At 44.0% G+C, this 24,375-nt stretch overlaps 1 protein-coding gene across 1 annotated transcript in view; it reads right to left on the minus strand.

Moving 5' to 3' along the window:
- The window catches only part of LOC116334098 (receptor-type tyrosine-protein phosphatase gamma-like), a 419,810-nt gene that overhangs the window by 189,377 nt on the left and 206,058 nt on the right, over window positions 1-24,375 (minus strand). The window contains exons 3-4 of the mRNA XM_039612323.1: window positions 12,432-12,614; window positions 945-1,093 (exon numbers count right to left, since the gene is read on the minus strand). Of these exons, the coding sequence (XP_039468257.1) occupies window positions 945-1,093; window positions 12,432-12,614 (332 nt within the window). The remainder of the gene's footprint in view (window positions 1-944; window positions 1,094-12,431; window positions 12,615-24,375) is intronic.

A 24,375-nucleotide genomic window follows, 5' to 3' on the forward strand; every position in this document is an offset into this window, starting at 1 on the left:
CAACAGTAAAGTTGATCAATTGAGCTCATCCTCAAACAGGTAAAGCCACCAATTACATCACAAAGTAACTGATTTTTTTGTTAGCAACGAGTGAACGCTGGCTCTCGCTTTGTGTAACCGGAAGTATAAAACTGGATTGTGTCTGGTCTGTCATGGCAGCCTACGTACGTTCTTACAGAAACCTCTGGATAGACAGAAAAATGCCAACCAAAAACAAACATTATATGGTAACATTTGGCATTGGCTTGCTTAGGAAACGTGGATAGTGACAGTGACAAGAAAGCGAGTTCTGAGATGTGAAATTTGTGACATTAGCTTATTTGGAGTGTATAGTTGGTTTGTAGTGTAGTATTTTTTGCTTGTTTTTTGTTTTCTGTGTCAAAACAATAAGGTGACTGTTAAATGACACAGATGCTGGCCAAAAAGCCAACACAGGGACACTGAAATGTAAATGTTGTCTCTGCGTCGAAAACAGCCAAAGTGATACAGCTCCTGTTGTCAAGCCTGTGGGTCTCAGGCCTGTGGTGAATAGACCATAACACTTTGGACTGGTACAAATAATTTGTGCAGCACCTTATTGTGACACCTGATAGTTCTAAATAAAAAAAGGTTTTAAACAGTTACATAAAAGACACCTCAGGCATGTTTTTATAATTTATATTTGCATTTCAAGTTAGGAAAATGATTCCTTAAATGTCTTTATGTTTTCCAGATAAAAAATAATAATTTTGCCTGCATGGATTTTATGTTTTTTTTATGTAATTGAAGGTCAATTTTGTCAATACAATATGTCGAAATGAAAAAAAAAGTCAAGTCAAACATGTAGGGTTGTGCTGAAAAAAGCTGAAATAGAAATGTAGTAAAAAAAATTAAACATTCTCCAAACCTTTTAAATTATATCTGAAAATTATATTGTATTCATTTCCTTAGAAAATTGAGCTTACCTCCACAGGATAATGTCGGCCATTGATACTGTGTTCAGAGCCCTCGGATCCATTGCTTGTGCCCCAATGAAACTCTACTTTTTCTGCCTTAAACCTCCCTGGTAGACCTGCTCCCCGAACAAAGTAATGATCTTTCAACATGATGGCGACTGGAAGAAATACAGAAGAGCAGAGGAAACTGTGATTAACTGAAAAGAAGCCAGATAATTTCTCTTCTAGAAACAGACACAGAAACAAAGAAGTGACATCTGTTGATGACATGAAGACAATTTCAAAGGTTCCTTGAAACACCATCAGAATGTGGGAACGTGCACAGCATGAAACAGCTTTAAATGCATGAATTAAAATGTATTTAAGACATGCTAAAGATAGGTCTGTTTCTTCTTCAGATTTTCTCTGAGAAATACATCCTCACTAAAGACCATTTCTGTCAGTTTCCATCAGCTTAAAAAGCATATTCTAACATGAGGGGCTAATTTGCCAGCAGAATTGTTTTCCAGTTGCTTATAATTTCCCTTGCAGGGTCCTTTGTTATTCTATCACAAATTGCTGAGATATAGAGAGAATGAACACTTATTTTCATATTCACAAAATGTGTCAGTGTTAGTGCTGTGATGCAGGCAGGACGAGGCTAAACCCAAATGCAGGTCTCGAAACACCAACGGGCAAACGTAGGGGGGCAGCTTTATTATAAACTCACAAAAAACAAACTTAAACTAGAAAAAGTTGCATTTCCTGCGAAAATGCAGTATGAATGCCGTGTAGTGGAATCTGTTGAAAACAGCTGAAGAAGCAGGATTGAGGTGTAGAAGCTTAAGTGCTTCCTGAAGATGGCTGTATTTGAAAGGGTACACTGCAGAGTGTCAAGAAAGCAGAGTGCATGTAAGCAGGGAAGATGTGCGGCAACCGCCACAGATAGGATTCAAACCTTCGCCACCGGGTCTCACGGCGGCTGCTCATCACAATGAGCCAAACCAGTTCTGGTCCCAAACAAAGATATAAAGAGAGAAAAAATGTGCACTGTGCAGAAGAAGCTGAATTGTGCTGAAAAGAGGTGAAGAAACTGAAATTTGTCCTGAAAAGAGGTGAAAAAGCTGGATATTGAGCAAAAAAGAGATGAAGAAACTGAAAATTGTGCTGAAAAGATTTGAAGAAACTGAGATTTGTGCTGAAACAGGTGAACTTGTTGAACTTTCTGCTGAAAACAGGTGAGCCTGTTGAACTTTCTGCTAAAAAGAGATGAAGAAACTGAAAATTCAGCTGAAAACAGGCCAAGAGCCTAAATATTCTGCTGAAAAGAAGTAAACCAGCAGAATTTCTGATGAAAAGGGGTAAAGAAGCTGAAGTTTCTGCTGAAAACAGCTGAAGAATCTGGAATTTGTGCTGAAAAGAGGTGAAAAAACTGAAAATTCTGCTGAAAAGGGGTGAAGAAGCTGAAATTTGTGTTGAAAAGATTTAAAAGAGTTGAACTGTTTACTGAAAAAAATGTTGCCATAAGCGGTATTCGAACCTGGGCCTCCTGCTCTGAGAACGGCTGCTCATCTCACTGAGCTAAAAAACAGCACAGCCCCGCAAGCTAAACTGGTGATCACACTTGGCATGTGCTCCATTCAGCAAAATGGGCCAAAAAATTGCATAAAAAGCTTAATATCTCTAAAAGAATAAAAGTTATGAGCACCAAAAGATAAAGCGGGGATTAGCAGAAAGAGGAGAACAGTTTAAAGTTTGAATGGTGAAGGGGGGGGCGCTCGTGTGCAGCTTTGGAGTAGACGTGTTTTCTGTGCTCTCCGTGCCATCTCACTCATAAAGTTGCACTTTAAGTTCATTGCAAGCTGGGTAGTTTTAAAAACTGGTTCGGCGACTGCCAGAAGCGATCTTATGTCATCATGCCGAAGAAAGATGAGAGGCAGAGGGATACGTCCAAGGCGAGCCAGTCGGTGGCCGGTAATGATGCTATATTAGTGGCTATTGCTAACCATGGAGCTGAGCTTTCCAAAATAACCTCGCTTATGGAAGGGCTAAAGAAGTCGGTTGAGGGCCGTCTCGATGTAATTGATGCAATGCTAACTTCTATCATGAATCTGAGCGCCGGTTCGAAGACGTTGATGAAGCTATGTCTGCTAACGATAGCCGATTAGCAACGCTTGAAGCATCGTGCAAAGAGCTGCAGGTGACCAACACTCTCCTCAAAGCTAAAGTCAACGTTCTGGAGGGGCACTCTCGCAGACTCAACGTGAGGACTGCGGGAGTTAAAGAAGGGGATGAGAAAGGCAGCCCCACCGACTTCATTGCTAAGCTACTTCCAGAGCTTTTGGGTCAGGAGAACTTCAGCAGGCCGATAAAAATAGACCGAGCCCACCGCAGCCTGAGACCGAAGCCACAGCCCACTAAACGGCCACGTGTCATCATCGCTAAAGTCCACAACGACCGGGATGTGTTTGACATATTACAACTCAGCAGGCAAAAGGCTCCTTTGCTGTACTGTGTGGACAGAGTTTCCATTTTCCCTGACTACACCGCGGAGGTTTCGGCGCAGCGACAGGCCTTTGCTGGCGTGAGGAAGCGGCTGACCGACGCCCGTGCTAAGTGCTCTCTTCACTTCCCCACAATGCTCCAAGTCGAATATAACAACACATCAAAGACCTTTATGTTGCCGGAGGAAGCTGCACAGTTTGCTAACTCCTTAGGCTCTGCAAATGAATAATAATTCATAAGAGACTTACTTATTTCATGACATATTTACATATTTGTGCATTCTCTGTAGTAATGTTCTCTACCCAGCTATGTTGAATGTTTTGATCCAACATCTTTGTCCTCAGTTATTGCATTGCATTAATGGGCAATATAAAGGTTTGTTGGTGCGCATACTGTGATTTATATACTGTGAGTACATGGCATTCCCGCACTGAAATGGTGTACAGTGCCTATTTTGCCTATTGGGTTTCGCTTCTACAATATTTATGTTACGTTGTGATACTGGGAATATGCACACGTTTCTGTATGCTCCGTTTCATTTCTGCATATTTGTAGTTTTGTTGCACCGGTCAAAAGTTTTATGTCCATTTAGATATCTGGGTTGGATCTTTCGTACTTTGTGCACAATTTTGTTTTTATGTTTGTTAAATAGATTATATGTGGGGCGCACGGGGTTCTATGGTATTTTGAAGTATTAGGTTCCCAGCTGCCTCCCTGTTGGATACTGGGGGTGTTCCGCTTTCTTCTTTCTGCGGTTTGTGGGGGGGTCTACATGTTTCTAATTATGTGTCGTTTTCGTTTTTTGATGTAAGTGCCAGCTATTTATTTGTCAAATGTCAAAGCCTTCATTTTGTCCTTCCACATAGTCTTATGCCATCCACTCACTTAAACTGGGGATGAGCCACATCAATTTTACGACCTGGAATTGTCGGATTATGGGCAAAGCTCTTAAACGTGGTAAAGTATTTTCTCATTTAAAATCTCTGTCTTCTGATATAATTTTTTTTACAGGGGACCCATATTCATCCTTCAGAGCAGAGGCGATTGAGATCGGTGTGGGTGTCACAGGTGCACCAGTCCACCTTCTCTTCCAGGGCGAGAGGGGTTGTCATTCTTGTTCGCAGAACTATTCCTTTTATATTCAAAACTCAGATATGTGATCCAGGTGGGAGGTTCATACTTGTTACAGGCACGGTCAACTCCATCCCCGTAGTCCTCTTGAACATCTATGCTCCTAATTTTGACAATCCTGACTTTTTTAGTAAAATATTCAATCTCGTCTCACAATACAATGACCATAATATCATTATCGGTGGTGATTTTAATTGTTATTTCGAACCACTGTTGGATAGGTCCTCTGCGTCCGTGCCCCCAACTTTGAAAGCTGTTTCTGTACTCAATACTCTTACTAAATCTTTGGACTTGGTTGACATTTGGAGGCACCAGCATCCGTTAGAAAAGCAATACTCATTTTTCTCCCCTGTCCATGGCAGTTTCAGTAGAATTGACTATTTTCTTATTGATTCCAGGCTTATTTCGAAAGTGATTAGTTCCACTTATCACAGTATTTTAGTTTCGGACCACGCACCTCTCTCAACGGTAATTGACTTTAATCTCTACACACCCCAATACAATTGGAAATTCAAACCCTCTTTATATGTAAATGACTCTTTTACGGATTACTTCTCTACTAAAATTAGAGTATTTTTACAATTCAATGATAACGGTGCAGTTTCAGACTCAGTTTTGTGGGAGTCCTTCAAAGTTGTTATTAGAGGACATATCATTGCTTATCAAGCTTCTCATAAAAGGGACAAACTCAGGCTGCGTACTAATATTGAGGCAGAACTAGCTGTGTTGGAGGAGTATCGCGATACCGGGGCTGTTGACACACTCAATACCATTCTGAAACTGAAATATGACTACAACCATATGTTGGGGGAGCAGGTCATGAATTGTATTCGTAGATTAAAACAGAAGCATTTGGAGCTTGGTGAAAAGGCTGACAAGGTGCTTTCCAGACAGCTGAAAGGCATTCAAGCTGACAGGGCGATACACAGAATTCTCTCTTCAACTGGCCAGTTGCTGTCTGATCACAAACAGATAAATGACAGATTTCGTAGTTTTTACAATCAGTTATACACATCTAGTATCACAGCCACAGTTACCGATATCACTAATTTTCTTAATGCTTTAGACATCCCAACTCTTTCTGAGGCTGCACGGGGCTCACTCGATGCAGACTTTACGCTGGAGGAAATTAGAAATGCAATCTGCTCCTTTCCTAACAGTAAAGCATGTGGTCCAGACGGTTTTGGGATAGAGCTTTATAAGACACATATTGACGTTATCGCTCCCCTTTTATTTCGGATGGTAAATTGCGCAGTGTCAAACGGCACATTCCCTCACTCTTTCTACGATGCCCATATATGTGTCCTCCTGAAAAAAGACAGAGACGAAACTAATGTTTCATCTTATCGTCCCCTAAGTCTTCTCAACTCAGACCAAAAAATTATTGCTGAAGTCCTAACCAACCAGTTAAATAAGCATATAGGCTCTTTAATCCATCCTGATCAATCGGGTTTTATCCCCAATAGATTTTCTTTCTCAAATACTAGATGTGTGTTAAATGCAATGTACTCAACAACACTGCCCAATTCTGCTGTGATTTCACTTGATGCCCAGCAGGCTTTTGACCAGGTGGAATGGAGTTATTTGTTTGCTACTCTTGACAAATTCGGATTTGGGTCGAAATTTTTGAATATGGTTAAGTTGCTTTACGCTTGTCCTTGTTCCTCGGTCCTTACCAACCATGAGAGGTCGTTCCCGTTCCTCTTACACCGTGGGACCGGGCAGGGTTGTTGCCTCTCTCCAATGCTTTTTTTTTTTTTTGCCATCAGAGCTGACTCCCATATCTCTGGTATAAATTGTGGCATATCAGAGTACACCATCGGTCTTTATGCCGATAATATCATATTGGCTCTTTCAGACTTAAAGATCTCCCTTCCACCACTTCTTAAACCGACTGACAGCTTTGGCCACCTATCAGGGTTCACCATAAATTGGAAGAAGTCTGTTCTTATGCCGCTGTCGTCCGGTCTGGGCCCTGATTTCCTCTCTAGTTTGCCCTTTAAGGTCTCCCATGATTATTTTTCATACCTGGGAATTAACATCCCTAGGAATGCAAAACTCGTCTTCAGACTTAATTATTTGGTTCTAATTGATGAGCTCAAGTGTATGATAGATAAATGGAAACTTCTCCCACTTTCAATGATTGGCCGTATCAATATAATTAAGATGGTTGTGGTCCCTAAATTCACATACCTATTCCAGAATGTTCTGGTTTTTCTCAGGTCTTCCTTTTTCAAAGGGCTGGATGCCATTATCATGCCTTTTGTTTGGGCCTACAAGCCCCCCCGCATCTCAAAGACTCACTTGCAAAAGCCCACGGACAAGGGAGGTCTGGGCCTTCCAGTTTTTAAACATTATTACTGGGCCTGTAACGCCAGAGCCTGGGTTTTCTGGAATCAGCCTATAGTTGGTGATGCTGTGGAATGCAGGCCCAGCCCTAAATGGCTCGAAATGGAGCTTAGCACCGCTATTGAGCACACTGGAGCATCCTTACCAGCCATCTTATTTTCAAAACCGGCTATTAAAAGTACACCATTATGTGATAACTTTATTCTTTGCAACTCTATAAAAATATTGAATCAAATCAAGAGAATCCTGAACTTCCCGGAAATGTCAACTTTTGTCCCGATCTGCCAAAATCTTAATTTTAGGCCCCGTACAATGGATGCTGCTTTCAAATAATGGCCAGTTAAAGGGTTAACTGCTATCAAGGATCTTTATATTGACAATCATTTTGCCTCTTTTGCTCAGCTTCAGACCAAGTACAACCTCTCTACAAGTCATTTTTTTCGGTGCTTACAAATTAGGAATTATGTCAAGCAAGCATTCTCAAATTTAGATACTATCCCCATACAGCATGTCTTTTACAATATAGTGAACGAACCTCCCACCTCAAAGCACTTTATCTTTCAGCTTGTTAATCTTTTTTCTTCAGCAGCCCCCTCTCGCCATATTAAAGAGGCTTGGACAAGGGACACTGGTTTGGTTATCTCTGACCATTTATGGGCAAAAGTGTTAAGCCGGATAAAACTATGCTCTGTTAACGCCCGGCTTCAATTAATTCAGTTTAAAGTAGTCCATAGGCTGCACTATTCCAAAACCAAATTGAACAAGATTTTTCCTAACGTTTCCCCCAAATGTGATGAATGCAAACTTGTGGACGGAACTCTTGGCCACCTCTTTTGGTCCTGTTCTAAGCTTACAGCCTTTTGGACTAGTATTTTTAGTTTCTATAGCATTGTTTACAATAGGCAACTGTATCCTGACTGTCTTATGGTGATCCTGGGCTGCTCCAGCAACTCCTTGGCACTTCCCTTTGCTGTGCAACAGGCCCTCATGTTTGGTATGGTTATTGCCAAACGTCTAATTCTAAAGGAGTGGAAATTGGCCTCCCCTCCCTCCTTCAAGAGGTGGCTCCAGGAGATGGTCTCCTGTTTATACTTGGAAGAAATTCGGTTTTCTACATCTGACTCCATGGAGAAGTTCAGGAAGATATGGGGTCCCTTTATAGATCAGATTAAGAAAGTCCACACCCTGGGTCCTGACTACGTTGTTTTAACTATTATTATTCTGAGCTGTTGCCCATAACTGTTATGAATTGGCTCCTCCTAGCGTTGGATCTCTGGATTCGATCTTCAATGTGGATTGGACTCACTGGATTATGAGTTGTCTGTATACCATTTGCTTTTTCCTTCTCCACTGTTCTTAATAAGTGCTGGCCGTGTATCCTGTTGTTGGGTCTTTTTTTGTTGTTGTTGTTGTCCTGTTTTTGGTTTTGATTTTCATTTTGTTGTCTTTATTGTCTGTGTTCCTCTGTCCCGCTGTTTCTGTGTAAAGAAATTTTTTGAAACTTGCATAAATAAAAAGGAAAGAAATAAAAATAAAAAAATTGAATGGCGAAAATTGGATGAAAACTGAGAGAGTAGTTAAGCAGCAAAGTGGGTGCGAAAATGCAGTGTGAATGCCGTGTAGTGGAATCTGCAGAAAATAGCTGAAGAAGTAAAACTATGTGCTGAAAACTATGTGAAACTGAAAATTCTGCTGAAAACAGGTGAAGAAGCAGACATTTTTGCCAAAAAGAGATGAAAAGCGAAATTTCTACTGAAAAGGGGTGAAGAAGCTGAAATTTGTACTGAAAAGAGGTGAAAAAGTTGAACTGTCTGCTGAAAAGAAATGTCACCATGAGTAAGGTTCGAACATGGGCCTTCTGGTTTCAAGGCAGTTACTTATCTCACTGAGCCAAACTGGTTCTCAAATCATTAAAAAGAAGTGAACTTTTTGAACTTTCTGCCGAAAAGAGATGATGAAACAGAAATTTGTGCTGAAAAGAGGTGAAGAAACTGAAAATTCTGCTGAAAAGAGCGGAAGAGGCTGAGATTTGTGCTGAAAAGAGGTGGAAAAAGCTTAAATTTCTGCTTAAAAGAGGTGAAGAAGCAGAACAGTATGAAAAAAAATAACCCATCATGGGTGGGGTTCAATCCCAGACCTCCCGCTCTCAGGGAAGGTGCCCATCTCACTAAACCAAACAGGCTCCCATCCTGAATAGAGATATGATAAGAGAAAAAACTGAACTGTCAGCTGAAAAGGGGTGAAGAAGCTGAAATTTGTGTTGAAAAGAGTTTAAAAACAGTTGAACTGTTAACTGAAAAAAATGTTGCCATAAGCGGGATTCGAACCCGTGCCACCCACTCTGAGAACAGCTGCTCATCTCACTGAGCTAAAACATGGTTCAGCCCGGCAAGCTAAACTGGTGATCACACTGATAATGTGGTCCCAATGATCAAAATGGGCCAAATGATGGCATTAAAAGCTTAATATTACAAAAAGTATAAAAGTTAAGAGCACAAAAAGATATAGCTGGCATTAGCATGCCTCACGCCATTCACACAATAAAGAGAAACGGGATCACAATAGTGTGAATGGCATTCACACAACTTGAAACTGAAAAGTAAAACAAAAAACTAAAACTTGTAACAGGGAGTGACGAGGGAAACCAGGAGCATGGAGAAAACACAGCAACATGAGGGACGATGCTTAAATACACAAAGGATAATGAGGGATTGAGACACAGGAGGGGAACACAGATGGGAGTAATCACACACACACAAGGGACAGGGAGGAAGCAAAATGGAAAACACTGAACACAGGATGTGAGACTGTCAAAGTAAAACAGGAAACATGAGAAAACAGGCAAAGTGATAAAACTTCTGTTGTGAAGTCTGTGGGTCTCAGGCCTGTGATGTGTCCCTGTGAATAGACCATAACATTTTGGACTGGCATAAATAATTTGTGCAGCACCTTATTGTGATACCTGATAGTTCTAAAGAAAAATGTTTTTAAGTAGTTGCACAAACGACACCTCAGGCATAGCAAAAAAGGAATGAGTAACTATATATTTAGTCTTATTTTTTATATGATATTTATTTCATATATGCTATTACATATTGTATGGTTATAGCTTTTATTAACCTTTGACTCTGTTGAGTCTAAGATGGTTAAATGTCTTTGACCTCTTCTCTCTGGAGCCAGCTCCATGCACACTCCACCTGACAAACCTTAGTGTGCGCATAGGTATGTGTGTGTAGCTAATGTGGGACGCTGCGTTTGATGCTCAAAGGGGAAAAAACAAAAACATAAACTGGTTGAGTGGGGAAATAAAGTGTGGTGAGATCCTGAAACAATGAGACATGGCTGACAGCGGAGACAAAAGGAACTTGGAGCACAGAGACAAGAGTAACAACTGACAAACATGGAACACAGGGAAAGCACAGGAAACAGAACCATGCGTCACAATAAACACCCACCCCACATCCACCACCATGGGTCAGCTCCTGGTGGCCCCAAGACAAAAACAGTTCACCAGACCAGAATGGGTGGAGGCCCAGGATGGAGGGACAGAGTCCAAATCAAAAACAACCAGGAGCCTGAGAGTCCAAAAACAAAACAACAGTAACAGAAAACAAAAACACAGGCTGACCCTGGCAACGACGAAGGGACCCTCTAGGACTCGGAAGAGGGAGAAAACGGAAGCGGGGAACCTTAGGTGGGCTGTGGCAAGAGAAACTGAATTCAGCTTTCCAAAGATGTGATCCATCCCGCCATGTTTAGTGATTATGGGAAAATGCATGTAAGTACAGGGTACTTGCACCTTATTCGCATGGTACACGGCGTCCAGAGGACTGTGTATTCAACCTCACCTCTGGCGCCAGTGCCCACCTCTCACTTTTCAATGCATGTAGACATTGAGGGTTCTCAGGAGGGGCCGTGCTAACGCCTGCTGCTCTCTGGCAGCAGCACCACGCCCTCCCGTGTTTTAAATGCACTTCAGAAAAGCACACAGCAACACCACATATGAGTGGGCAGAGAGAGGTATGGGGTCTTCACACACCCGTTCTCTGTTCGCTCTGTTCGGGAGGAGGAGTTAGCCGTCTAGTCTGGGTCTGGGATGTTGGGCCTCCCTGCTGCTGCACAACTGGAGGCGGTCTGCTTGCCTCGAACCCAGGGCAAAGGGCAACATCTCCTGGGTCTGGGGGCGGATTTCCCGTCTAGGGTGATGGTACCTGGACCTGGGGGTATAGAGTATGTTTGGGGAGTGTGAGTGTGTGTACAGTGTTCATTTCTGTGTGTCTCCACGTTGGGTGAGTGCTGAGTATATGTATATGTGTGCATGAGAGCAGAAATGTATGCTTGTGTCTGTGTGTGCCTGTTTATCTGTGTCTATGTGTCAGGTTGGGTCTTAGACTCCACCTCTCTGGGAACATCTCAGGTCTCCCCCACCACACTCCCTGCCATTGTCTGGTCTCTGGGCTCAGGGCTAGGTCCACTCTGACACAGCCAGCTGCCGGCAGAGCCTGCAGGCACATCGTCACAGCCCCCTGTAGCTTCTGCAACGTGGCTGCTGGGTGACCCCTTGTCTGGGGCTCTCCTCAGCTCTTTCTAGGTGGGTGGCGTGGCTGTCCCTCCGGGGGTCCCTCCGTGCTTTGGGGGGCCTAAAGATGTCTGGGACCTGGATCTCCTCCATGCCTGCTTCATGTCCTGGGGGGCAGGGCTATGGCTCCCCACACCCACTTTCAGATAGTTGTATGGAGAAACCTTTTAAATATAAGCACGCTGATTCACACAGGTGTGCACAGACACATACTGTAGCTTCCTTGGCTGCTGCGTCAAAGCATGTCATGCATTGTCGGTCTTGCGTGCTGCTCATTAACATTCACAGTCTATTAGTTAATGTTACTTATGCTTATCTAGGTTGTTGCTGTGGTTTCCCTACTGTGTTGTTCTCTTTCTGCTTGTGTTCTTTTTTTTCTTCCAGCAGATTTTTTTGTCTTTTCTCTCCGTCCCTCTTCACCTCAGTTTTTCTTCCCCTCTCCATTTCTTGAACTTCTCTTGTCTACATCTTTCCCTTTCCTATCACCCAGTCATATCCTTTCCGTTTATAATACCTTAAAAGTTAAAAATAAATAAAATAAAAATAATGATAAAGATCAATCAAGTGGACCATGGCAAAGCCATAATGATCCACTAAAAAAATAAATCCATTGGGCATTTTTCTTGGCCTTCAGACAATAAGTCTGATTGCTACAGTACCGAACGGGAAAGGCAAAAAAAAAAAGTGTTACCCCAGAGTTTTATCCACAATGTGAATGCACAAACCACCAGAAAAATGCTGCAGGCCTCTCAGCTTGCCCAGCTAAAGTCAATGTTAGCGTGAGAATACATGCCCGTACAATGCCAGAAAAGATATGCCATGGTATAGAAATGATCTCTCCTCGTAAAAGTTGTGGTGAAAGACAAGGATTATTGCTACAAAGGGAAGCAGAAATCAAAAACAAAACAAAAAACCTTTAACAAAAGGACAAACAGAGCATGTGTTATATTTACCTGTTTTGCCAGTGTTCTTCATAGATGTCTTATTTGAAGATTCTATGTCAAAACCCTCCAGTGCCAACTCCTGATATTCTCTGGATACTTTGGTATCCCTATCCACAATATTGATTGGTGACTGGTTTCTCTCTCTACATTCTGGGTAGGCAGATGCCCAGCCCTCATCTGGCCCATACATTCCTGGGGAAGATAAGAAATGCAACAGCGTCTCATCACTTGAAAGAAAAAAATTTGAATGAGATACGTTACCAGTCAAAACTTTCAACACACCCTCTAATTTAATGGTTTTTCTTTATTTTCATGATGATTTACATTGTAGGTTCTTACTAAAGGTGTTGGAGGTGTATTTGGGGGTCATTGTCCTATTAAAAATTAAATGATGGTCCAACTAAACGCAAACATGATGGGATGGCATGTGGCTGCAGAATGCTGTGGTAACCATGCTGGTTCAGTGTGCTTTCACTTTTGAATAAATCTCCAACAGTGACACCAGTTGCTTTTCCTTAGTCGTGGTTTCTTAGCAGCTATTTGACCATAAAGGCCTGATTCACACAGTCTCCTCTGAACAGTTGATGTAGAGATGTGTCTGCTACTGGAACTCTGTGTGGCATCTATCTGGGCTCTAATCTGAGCTGCTGTTAACTTGTGATTTCTGAGGCTGGTGACTCTGATGAATGTATCCTCAGCAGCAGAGGGGACTCTTGGTCTTCCTTTCCTGGGGCGTCCTCATGCTTGATAGTTTTTGTGACTGCACTTGGGGACTCATTTAAAGTTTTAGCAATTTTCCAGATTGACTGACCTTCAGTTCTTAAAGTAATGATGGACTGTTGTTTCTCTTTACTTAGCTGATTGGTTCTTGCCATAATATGAATTCTAACAGTTGTCAAACATGGCTGTCAGCTGTGTACCAACCTGACTGCTGCACAACACAACTGATGGCCCCAACCCCATTAAGAAGGCAAGAAATTCCACAAATGAACCCTGACAGGCACACCTGTGAGGTGAAGCATGTCAGGGGACTGCATCATGAAGCTCACTGAGAGAAGTGCCGAGGGTTTGCAACACTGTCAACAAAACAAAGGGCAGCTACTTTCAGGAATCTAACATATAAAATATATTTGGTGTTATTTATCAATTTATTGTTTGCCACATAATTCCATATATCTGGCTTCATATATTTGATGTCTTCAGTTTGTATCTACAATGTAGAAAGTTGTAAAAATAAAGAAAAACCATTAAATGAGACGGTGTTTCCAAACTTCTGACTGGTAGTGTATATTAGAGCAAAGAGACATTTCAGACCTCTCTGAAACCAGCTGACAGGGAGCACTGCTAAATCATGTGAATCCCTATTAAACATACCACAGTTTGGCAATGCTCACTGTCAGCTACCCTGAGCACCAATCAGAGGAAGCTGCTGAAATACAAACCATTTTTGTTCATGAGGTACACAGGGGATTTCAAAATGTCATTATTAGGAGGACAGTTATGCTCGCGGATTCTGTTTTGTGAAATAATACATATGATATTGACCTCTATATCTGGTTCTGCACTGCTGACTCCCTTTTTCAACCACACCATAACTACAAAGGCCAGGACTGAAATATCACGGTGCCCAGCCTTAGCATCTCAATGTTTACTTAAAGACTTGGGGTGGATCCCAATAGTTCACTTTGTTTAGGAAGGTTCCTAACTGAGAGACATCAGCCAGAAGTATCTGTGTGGGGGCAGTAATATGAGCTGTGAAAATTCTCCAAAGATTAAGAAAAGGAGCATCATTGCTTCCTTTAGCATAGGATACACTTAACCATCCTTTATGAAAGGAGAGGAGAAAATGCCGTCCCATAATTCATTGCGACGTAACAGCTCACCAGTCATGAAAACCATCGACATGATAAGCAAAGTTGCACAGATCATATAAATGTTAATTATAACTGCATGTATCACCCTGCTGACATATTTAGAGTTTTTCACAAAAATGTGTTAAATGTACACCTGAACTCTGACGACAGCAGTGCGAATTAGTGGCTCAAAAATCCAGAAGAGAGAGAATGTTGCAGGCCTACTAACTAAATAAACAATCCAGTGTAAGCTCAGGTAAAAATGGCACAATGGAGTTAAATATTTGTCAGAGGTTGCTCGCTGTGTGTGCGCACTGCTGAGAAAAAAAAGTGGCTTGAGAAAAAGAAGCTCATTTCAATTCATTCCTGTCACAGTGAAAATCCCGGTGTTACTGAGGAACAAAAGGTGGGGCTCACCTCTAAACACAGTGTGAGAACTGAATGAAGGCTGAGGCTTTGAGCCTTCCACACAAAGTGCCAATTATGTGCTTGTTCTGATAACATCTCCCTCTACTAAAAATAAACTCTCATAGGCTACGTTCACACTGCAGGTCTTAATGCTCAATTCCGATTTTTTGATCAAATCTGATTTTTTTGTCTGCTTGTTCACACTACAAATAAAATGCAACATCAAACGCGCTCTAGTGTGAACGCTCAAAGCGGCCCGCATGTGCAAAAGAAGACGTCACACACAACGCGCTCTGTTTAGACACACACCAAACAGTATTGTTTGACTGATGGCCCGTAATATAAAGACTTGTTTCAGACTTTACGTTTCCCAATTTTGCTTTAAGTTATAAAGTTATTTTGTTATTTACATATGGCCTAATAATGATCCTTATTGCTGTTTTAGAGAGGAGCGGTGCTTCAAAGGATAGTTGCAGATTTCTGTCAGAATCTGCAGATTAGTCAGAACAAATAAAATGTTCAAGTTTCTCCAACGTTGTCTTCCCAACAGTTTCACTGACATCTACACTGGATGACCAGGAAGCGTTCACGATGTCTTCTCGGGCGCTTCTCCGGCGCTGATAATTGGCGTCTGTCTTGTGTCAGTGACGTAAAAGATGGATTTAATGCGACATGACCGTTCAAACAGCAGTCGCTTTCTAAAACATCAGATATGTATCGGATTCAGTACCACATACGAAAGTGACCCAGATCGGATTTGAAAATATCGGATTTGTGCTGTTCACACTGTCATACCATGATCGGATACGGGTCGCATAGGGTCAAAAAAGTCGGATTTGATGTGCTTTCGCCTGCAGTGTGAACGTAGCCTTAGTAGCAGCTATCACTACCACCACAAGGCATTAGACATATTTTTTTCTCAGCATTAGATTTTGGACAGTCTGTGGCACTGTGGCAGTTTAGTGCAGACGGTTTAATTCACATTTGTGTCGCTCATTTAATTCTTCTCCTGAAAGTGAAACCCTTAAACTTACATATGCATAAGGCAAGGCACCAAATGACACTACTTTACTTAGTAAATTCAGCTTTTTAACATCAAATGACTGCTGTGTGCTGGTGCTGATGTTAGTTAATTTGCCCTAAATCTTCCTTCTCATTTGAATTCCAGGTTTTGTGATGACACAATGTTTTTTACTGCCTGTTCTCATTTATACAAACAACATAAAACAACTTGGTTAGACGTGGTTAGGCGAAGTAAGGTCCAAAACTCCGTCTCCTTCAGGTCCCAAAGTCAAACAAACACTGCAGCATCACTGAGAGTTATAAACTGTCTAAATTCTTTCATCTTTAATAAAATGATCAGCGTTGCTGCTTTATCAGGTGTAACAATGAAGTTTAACATCCAGGCATCCATGAAAACAGAATTTATTACATTTGACGGAGTTAGACGTTAGCAGGAAGTTAGCTCGCTAGCTTCCACCAGAACATAATATAGCATGTTCTGACTGAGAGATTTCTGAAAAAATTCAAATGTACATGTGATTGCTAGCGACACAGCTGTTTCAGGACCAGATATTATTTCCTATAGAACAATACAAAGTTGTTTACCGCTAAGAAAAAAACATCATCAGAGAAATATTAAAAGAGTGTACAAACTTTCATGTTTTGGACATTGATGGGGAAATCCTCAAACCTCAAACACTCGTGTATATAATGTACCTCAAAATCCTCCAGATAATGAGCAAATAAAACACTTAACAGATGAATAATGCTAAAAAGTTAAATCATTTTTATTCAATAATAATCATTTAAATGGACTGGTTGTTATATAGTGAATTTCTGCTCTATATAAATCCTTTATCCTACTTTATCCTCATTCTCACAAACATTTTTGCTTCCTATCAACATTCACACTTGGATGAACACATCAGGATTTGGCATCTTGCCATAAGGATACTTTGGCATGCAGACTGGATCAACCAGCAATCAAAGCACAGATTACCTGCTCTACTTTCTGAGCTACATCCAGTACATTTACACTTCATCACTTCGCAAGCAGTAATTTATGATTTACTTATCCTGAGACAAAGATCCAAAATAAATGTGATAATAGTTGCACAAGTTTATCCTTACTTGTAACTGGAAGATGTGGAATTTTCTACTGACTTCAGTTGAATACAGACTGATTTTTTGTTTTGTTTTGCAGTGTCCCATAATAAAAAGCGAGTAATGCTGTAATGTGTTAATGTACAGCAGCATTAAGCTTGATGAAAAGGCTGCCAGGATTAACTTTTGGAGTAAAACTGTGGAATAGTTTATATGTAGACCTACAGCAATGTTTACCTGTTATTCAGTTTTAAAAGAAGTTTTTGAAACTTGCTTTTGGAAGAATACTATGAAGTTATGCTAATTTTAAAAAACAGCTGAAGACATTTTTATATAGAAAAGCTTTTGATTATTTTGTTCTTACATACTTACATTGTTTTTATTGTTTTACATTGTTGTTTTATTTATTGTTACATTGTTTTATATTTCCATTTCTTCTGTTGTAAAGGACTTTGTGATATTTTTTTTATCTGTGAAAAGTGCTATATAAATAAATTTTACTTACTTATATCTGAATTATATCTATCATGGTATCTATACTTTCTCCTCTCCTTTTTCTTTTTGTGGGGCAAATTTATACAACAATAACATAGTAAATCAACAGAGTGTTGATTTACTAGCATCTTGTAGGGACCCTGTATGTACATTTTACTTCTTACTGCATTTTGGACTTGATGATTGCATGAATATTTCATGTTATACAGACTCTTTTTACCTCGTTTGACCACATGTGTATGTGTGTATATATATATATATATATATATATATATATATATATATATATGAAACACCCAGCACGCCCCTGCGGGCGGTTTATCCTTCAAGCTCGGGTCCTCTACCAGAGGCCTGGGAGCTTGAGGGTCCTCTTGCAGTATCTTAGCTGTTCCCAGGACTGCGCTCTTCTGGACAGAGATCTCCGATGTTGTTCCCGGGATCTGCTGGAGCCACTCGCCTAGCTTGGGAGTCACCGCACCTAGTGCTCCGATTACCACGGGGACCACCATTACCTTCACCCTCCACATCCTCTCGAGCTCTTCTCTGAGCCCTTGGTATTTCTCCAGCTTCTCGTGTTCCTTCTTCCTGATATTGCTGTCATTCGGAACCGCTACATCGATCACTACGGCCATCTTCTTCTGTTTGTCTACCACCACTATGTCCGGTTGGTTAGCCACCACCATTTTGTCCGTCTATATCTGGAAGTCCCACAGGATCTTAGCTTGATCATTCTCCACCACCCTTGGGGGCGTCTCCCATTTTGACCTCGGGACTTCCAGGTTATACTCGGCACAGATGTTCCTGTACACTATGCCGGCTACTTGGTTATGGTGTTCCATGTATGCCTTGCCTGCTAGCATCTTGCACCCTGCTGTTATGTGCTGGATTGTCTCTGGGGCATCTTTACACAGCCTGCACCTGGGGTCTTGCCTGGTGTGATAGACCCCAGCCTCTATGGATCTTGTACTCAGAGCTTGTTCCTGTGCTGCCATGATTAGTGCCTCTGTGCTGTCTTTCAGTCCAGCTTTGTCCAGCCACTGGTAGGATTTCTGGGTATCAGCCACCTCCTCTATCTGCCAGTGGTACATACCGTGCAGGGGCCTGTCCTTCCATGATGGTTCCTCGTCTCCCCCCTCTTTCTTGGGTTTCTGCTGCCTGAGGTATTCACTGAGCACGCTGTCAGTTGGGGCCATCTTCCCAATGTATTCTTGGTGCTGACACTCACCAGTCCCCGGCCCCCTACGAGTCATAAAGATCTAAACACTAAAAATATTGTTTTCCTTTGCATTTCTTTTGATGTCTTAATTTAAAAATAAAACTCAAAAACTTTCCAATATATCCCTGAAATCTAAATCTAAATTATGTTTTGACAGAAGTATCAGAAAAAACAACACACCTCCTGTAGGGCTAACAATCAGAGCTTTAGGAAACAGCATCTGCCACATGTGATCAGGAATTATTTATGGACTTTAATGATGAGCATGTGTTACTCTTCCCTGAGGCACTGGGGCTATTCTTGGCTGTTTTTGAGTGTGTGTGTGTGATGGGCAGCGGCGGGGGGATAAAGTACTACTGCACATTTTTAAAAAGCTAAAATGACTAACATGATGACTTCCAGCTGACTAACTAAAAAGAAAATGGGTAACATCAATAGAATTGATTCCTCAGACATTGTCTACTGTCAGTGCGGCTGCTGTGTATTTGCCCCCATGGCTGCTCTCTGCTGCAGTCTTGAACATGTCGATAGGAGCTGATCAGAGTGAGTGCAGACATGGAAAAACATATAGGGTGCTATAGGAGATAAACTTCATGTGTTAAGATGACTTAGTCAAATCTGTTTTTGTCACAAACCTCTCTCATGGTACTGGAAAGCTGTTGTAATGATACTGGTAAAACCAGCTGTACCATTATGCCTTTGACTGTGCTTTAGTTAGCCAAGACAAATCCAAAACATTGAATTTAGACTAGGGGTGGGTGGTATAAACAGTATACGGTAGAAACTATATGAATTTGGCCAACGGTAGAGATTTTGACTATACCGCTCGCCCGCGATAGCGCATGTTGATGGTGTCATCAAGCTGCGCGCGTTTTGGTCGAAAGCATCGCAGCAGCTACAAGCGATATCATCTGCAAATTATGCAGCCTGACAGTAATAGCAAAGAGACGAAGCATGTTTTGAAATATGAGGTAAGCCAAAAACTGCGCTTCTTCCACTTCCGTACCATTGATTCACTAATGTGGAATTCTCTGGCATCTGCTCTATTCCCATGTTGTTGCAGTATATTAATGACTGTGGAGAAGGAAGTAGTATGTTTTGTCATTTTGATTTATTATTTTGTTATTAATGGTATTACTGTCATTACTGTTGCATCATAAACATATAGCAAGCATATGTATACAAGAAGTATTGATACAAGAGGTATTGATATTGCATTCAAATGTTCAAATATATTGGTATCATATTAGTCTTTATTACAGGTCCAGTAAGAACCACTTTAAACTGTTGAGTTGAATCTATAAACCGAAATGAGACAGGAAGTTATAGGCTTTTGAAGTTGCAGGTTTTGCAGAAGTGAAACCGAAAGCAGAGTGAGTGCAAGCCAAAGAGTAGGGTGTTTATTATGCATTTATCTTTGATTTAAGCTTTTAGTAGAGGCTTTTGATTAAAACATTTATTCAGTAGATTACATATATAGTTCCAGTTAGGTTATTATATGTAAGGATGAGCCTCTGTTCTGGTGAAAGGTCAGAAGTGTAACGGGTGAGATGTGAGAGCATTTAAGGCGAGAGACACATACAGACACAAATAGTGAGAGGTCATGACACGCACGCAGTACACAGCACGCACGCCCCGCGCGTGTGCACGCACACACAGATAGACTCATTTAGTAGGTAAGAGTTTATGACTGCAAAGTTGTGCATGAGTGACATTTTGTACAGGAAGTGCACCTGATGTTCCAGGAGATAAGCAGATAAGCCTGGGCAGGATGGAGACAGGAAGCGCTTGGCGTCGACCCGAAGAAGATGTTCTGTTTTAGACTATGTTAAGAGTCATTGTGGTTTTGGAGTGACGTATGCTTTGTTTAAATCTGCCTAGCAACAGAAAAGGGGGCTGTACTATCTTAACCCTATAAAACCGTTGTCTGAATATGGTAAAGACAGTTCAATACTGATTGGGTTGTTGAACTCACACGTGTTCATTAAAATGCCGTCTAAATTGCACACGCCTGGATCTGTGGTTATTTATGGATGTCACGGTTCTGGGTCCGTCGGACCCAGTATTTTGAGTTTATTATATTTTGGTTTAATTTTGCATTATGGATTGTTTTCTTATTCTCTTGTAGTGCTTGTGTTGGTGGTGGCGATGATGGTGATGATTATTATTATTGGAGTTTCATGTTTCTGTTTTCGTGTTTTAGGAATTGTGGTTTCACTTATAGTTCAGTTCCATGTGTCATTTTCTGTCTGTCACTCTGAGTTCGTGTCTTTGAGTAGTGTTTCATGTTCCTGTTTTATTGTGAAGGTCTTTGTCTTATGTTAGTGTGTGCAGCTTGGTTCCCCCGTCTCGTTAGCCCTGATCCTCCCCAGCTGTGTCTCCCTCCTGTTGCGGATTCCCTCATTACCACCCTGTGTATATAAGCCCTGTGTTTTCCCATGCCCGGTGTCGCGTCGTACCCTCAGATTATGCCTGTGTGTTTTTGGTTTCTGCATTCATGTCATGTTTAGTTTTCACGTCAGCAATAAAGCTGTGGTTTTGATTCACAATTCTATGTTCGAGTCCTGCGCTTGGATCCTCCTCTCCGCCTGCCCGCACACAGAGCCCTGACAGAACGACGCGACCAGTAATGGATCCAGCGGACTCACTGTGGAAGCGCAGCTCCCGTTTTGACGGGACCCGGCTAGCGCTGGAGGGCCTCCGTGCTGCCGTTCCTCACTAGCAGCCTACCCTTCGCCCACTCATCTGCTTCCTCCCTCGGACGCCCGGTCGCGCAGGAAACGCTCCAGCCGGTCCCGGGAGGATTACTACGAGCCTGCAAGCAACCAGCTTACGCCTGCACAGGCGTTCTACAAAATGTTAGGGATCATTATTGTGCCACCCGACTCACCCAGCGTTTCCACACCCCAGGAGGAGCAGCCGCAGCAGAGTTTTGCCACGTCACCCTCAGCCAGTTCCGATCCCTCTTCGGCAGGAGAGCGGCGGACGCGCCGCCAGCATTCACAGCTCCAGCAGGAGCCTGGGATTCATGTCAAACAACCGCCGAGGGTGAGTGACAGAGTTTCCCTTCATTCACCTTTTGTGTCAAGAGATAGACAGACTGCTTCCTCCAAAGCTGCGAACGGCAGCTTCATGAACACTACAGCTCGTGTTTCCCCTGTTCGGGAAAATAGAGGTTTTCGTTTTGAGAATGATTGTTTTCCCATTGGTTCAAAAGACTGTGCTCCTGATGTTTCTTCGGCCCCAGGAGTTAAGACTGTTTCTTCTGGTACTGTTTATTCCGGGGCTATGTTCATTCAGTCAGCTGAAAGGGAGGTGGTTAATGTTTCTAAGCCAGCCTTTCTACCATGTACTTTTCAGCAGGGCCACAGGCAGTCTGTAGAGAACTTAGGCTCTCCGAAGGAAGAGGCTGTTTGTTCCCCAGGGACAGTTAAGGACTCTAGTTGCACCCCTCTACAATCTATTAAGACTGTGGCTCCTCCCAAGGACTGTTCTGTGTCCCAGTTGAATGTTTCTGAGATTGCCCACTCTGCAAAGACTATATGCCGAGACCCAGTTTGTAATATTGGGCATCTTGAGACCGTTCCTGAGCTTCTCCCTCCTCTTGTTCCTGCTCCTAGGGTAGCTCGAGCCCAGCATTCCCCTCCACCCGTTTCAGTTCCTCAGGTGCGAGGGGTTGGTGTTCAGCTGGTGCCAGCACCCATTTCTGTGTCAGCTGGAGGCTCAGGTGAGCCTTTCCAGCAATTTTTCTCGTGTTCAGAAGGCTCAGGAGGATTAGCTCAGTCACCATCTCAACCACCATCACTACAACCTTCACAGCAGCCACCTGTAGCCCAGTCACCTACTCCACCACCGCTTTCATCTCACGTTCAGTCACCTGTAGCTCAGTCTTCACCCCAGCTACCCATAGCTCAGGCTCTACCTCACTCAGACTTTCTGCAGACTTTATTACAGTCCATAACCCAGTCAGTAGCTCAGTTAATGGAGGAATCATTAGCATTGTCAACTGCTCAGTCACTCACTCGTCTTCACCCTCAGCCAGGGGTCTCAATTGCCTCTGGTCCTGCATCTGCTCCAGCTGGAGGGCCTGAGGAGCCCGTCCAGCCTCAAGTTTCGTTAGCTGGGGGTTTGGGAGAACCCAGCCAGCATTCTGCCTCGTCGGCTGGAGGGCCTGAGGAGCCCGTCCAGCCTCCAGTTTCGTCTGCTGGGGGTTCGGGAGAGCCCAGCCAGCTTCAAGTTTCGTCTGCTGGGGGTTCGGGAGAGCCCAGCCAGCTTCAAGTTTCGTCTGCTGGGGGTTCGGGAGAGCCCAGCCAGCCTCAAGTTTCGTCTGCTGGGGGTTCGGGAGAGCCCAGCCAGCCTCAAGTGTCGTCTGCTGGAGGGCCCGAGGAGCCCAGCCAGCCTCAAGTGTCGTCTGCTGGAGGGCCCGAGGAGCCCAGCCAGCCTCAAGTGTCGTCTGCTGGAGGGCCCGAGGAGCCCAGCCAGCCTCAAGTGTCGTCTGCTGGAGGGCCGAGAGCCCAGCCAGCCTCAAGTGTCGTCTGCTGGAGGGCCCGAGGAGCCCAGCCAGCCTCAAGTGTCGTCTGCTGGAGGGCCCGAGGAGCCCAGCCAGCCTCAAGTGTCGTCTGCTGGAGGGCCCGAGGAGCCCGTCCAGCCTCGTGCCACATCTGCTGGAGGGTCCGAGGGGCCCGTTCAGCCTCCTGTCTCCGCTGGAGGGTCCGAGGGGCCCGTTCAGCCTCCTGTCTCCGCTGGAGGGTCCGAGGGGCCCGTTCAGCCTCCTGTCTCCGCTGGAGGGTCCGAGGGGCCCGTTCAGCCTCCTGTGTCGTCTGCTGGAGGGTCCGAGGGGCCCGTCCAGCCTCCTGTGTCGTCTGCTGGAGGGCCCGAGTCGCCCGTCCAGCCTCCTGTGTCGTCTGCTGGAGGGCCCGAGTCGCCCGTCCAGCCTCCTGTGTCGTCAGCTGGTGGGTCCGAGGAGCCCGTCCAGCACCACACCTCGTTAGCTCAGGGTCCTGGAGGACCCAGACAGCACATCCTCCCGTCTGCTGGCGGTCCGGGGAGGGCTGTTCAGCCATCACCGGCTGAATCATCCCCCGCGACATCTACATCTCCGCCTGCAGCATCATCATCCACGCCTGCAGCATCATCATCCACGCCTGCAGCCGCAGCTTCATCCACGCCTGCAGCCGCATCCACGCCTGCAGCCGCAGCTTCATCCACGCCTGCAGCCGCAGCTTCATCCACGGCTGCAGCCGCAGCTTCATCCACGGCTGCAGCCGCAGCTTCATCCACGCCTGCAGCCGTCTCGCTGCCGTCAGGTTCCGCAGCCGTCTCGCTGCCGTCAGGTTCCGCAGCCGTCTCGCTGCCGTCATCCACGCCTGGTCCGGCCTCTGTGTCTTCATCCACGCCTGGTCCGCCTTCGCCTGGTCCAGCTTCTGGTCCGCCTTCGCCTGGTCCAGCTTCTGGTCCGCCTTCGCCTGGTCCAGCCTCTGGTCCGCCTTCGCCTGGTCCAGCCTCGTCTGGTCCTGTGGTTGCCACACCGTCTTCGGTTCCGGCTCGTCCTGTAACACCTCGCCTCTGCCGGCCGCTTTCCAGGCCTCTAATTGGGCGTCATGGCCATCGAGGCCGGCCTCCTGAGAGAGACCGTCGCCGCTGCTGGCATCGCAGCCGACCTCCGGATCTGCTCAGTGGCCGCCACTGCCTTCCACGTGGCCGGCCTCCTGATTGGTTTTGCCTGCACCGCCGCCGTTGCCGTGTGCACGGTCGGCCTCCAGAACTGTTTGCCCGTTGCCGTGTGCATGGCCGGCCCCCTGACCTGTGTTGGCTCCTGTGTGGCCGACCTCCGGGTCGACCTCCTGAACCTTTCCTGGACTCTTGTTGAGCTCTG

Source organism: Oreochromis aureus, linkage group 5 (assembly GCF_013358895.1).
Source record: "Oreochromis aureus strain Israel breed Guangdong linkage group 5, ZZ_aureus, whole genome shotgun sequence".
In the NCBI taxonomy this organism is placed as follows: domain Eukaryota; kingdom Metazoa; phylum Chordata; class Actinopteri; order Cichliformes; family Cichlidae; genus Oreochromis; species Oreochromis aureus.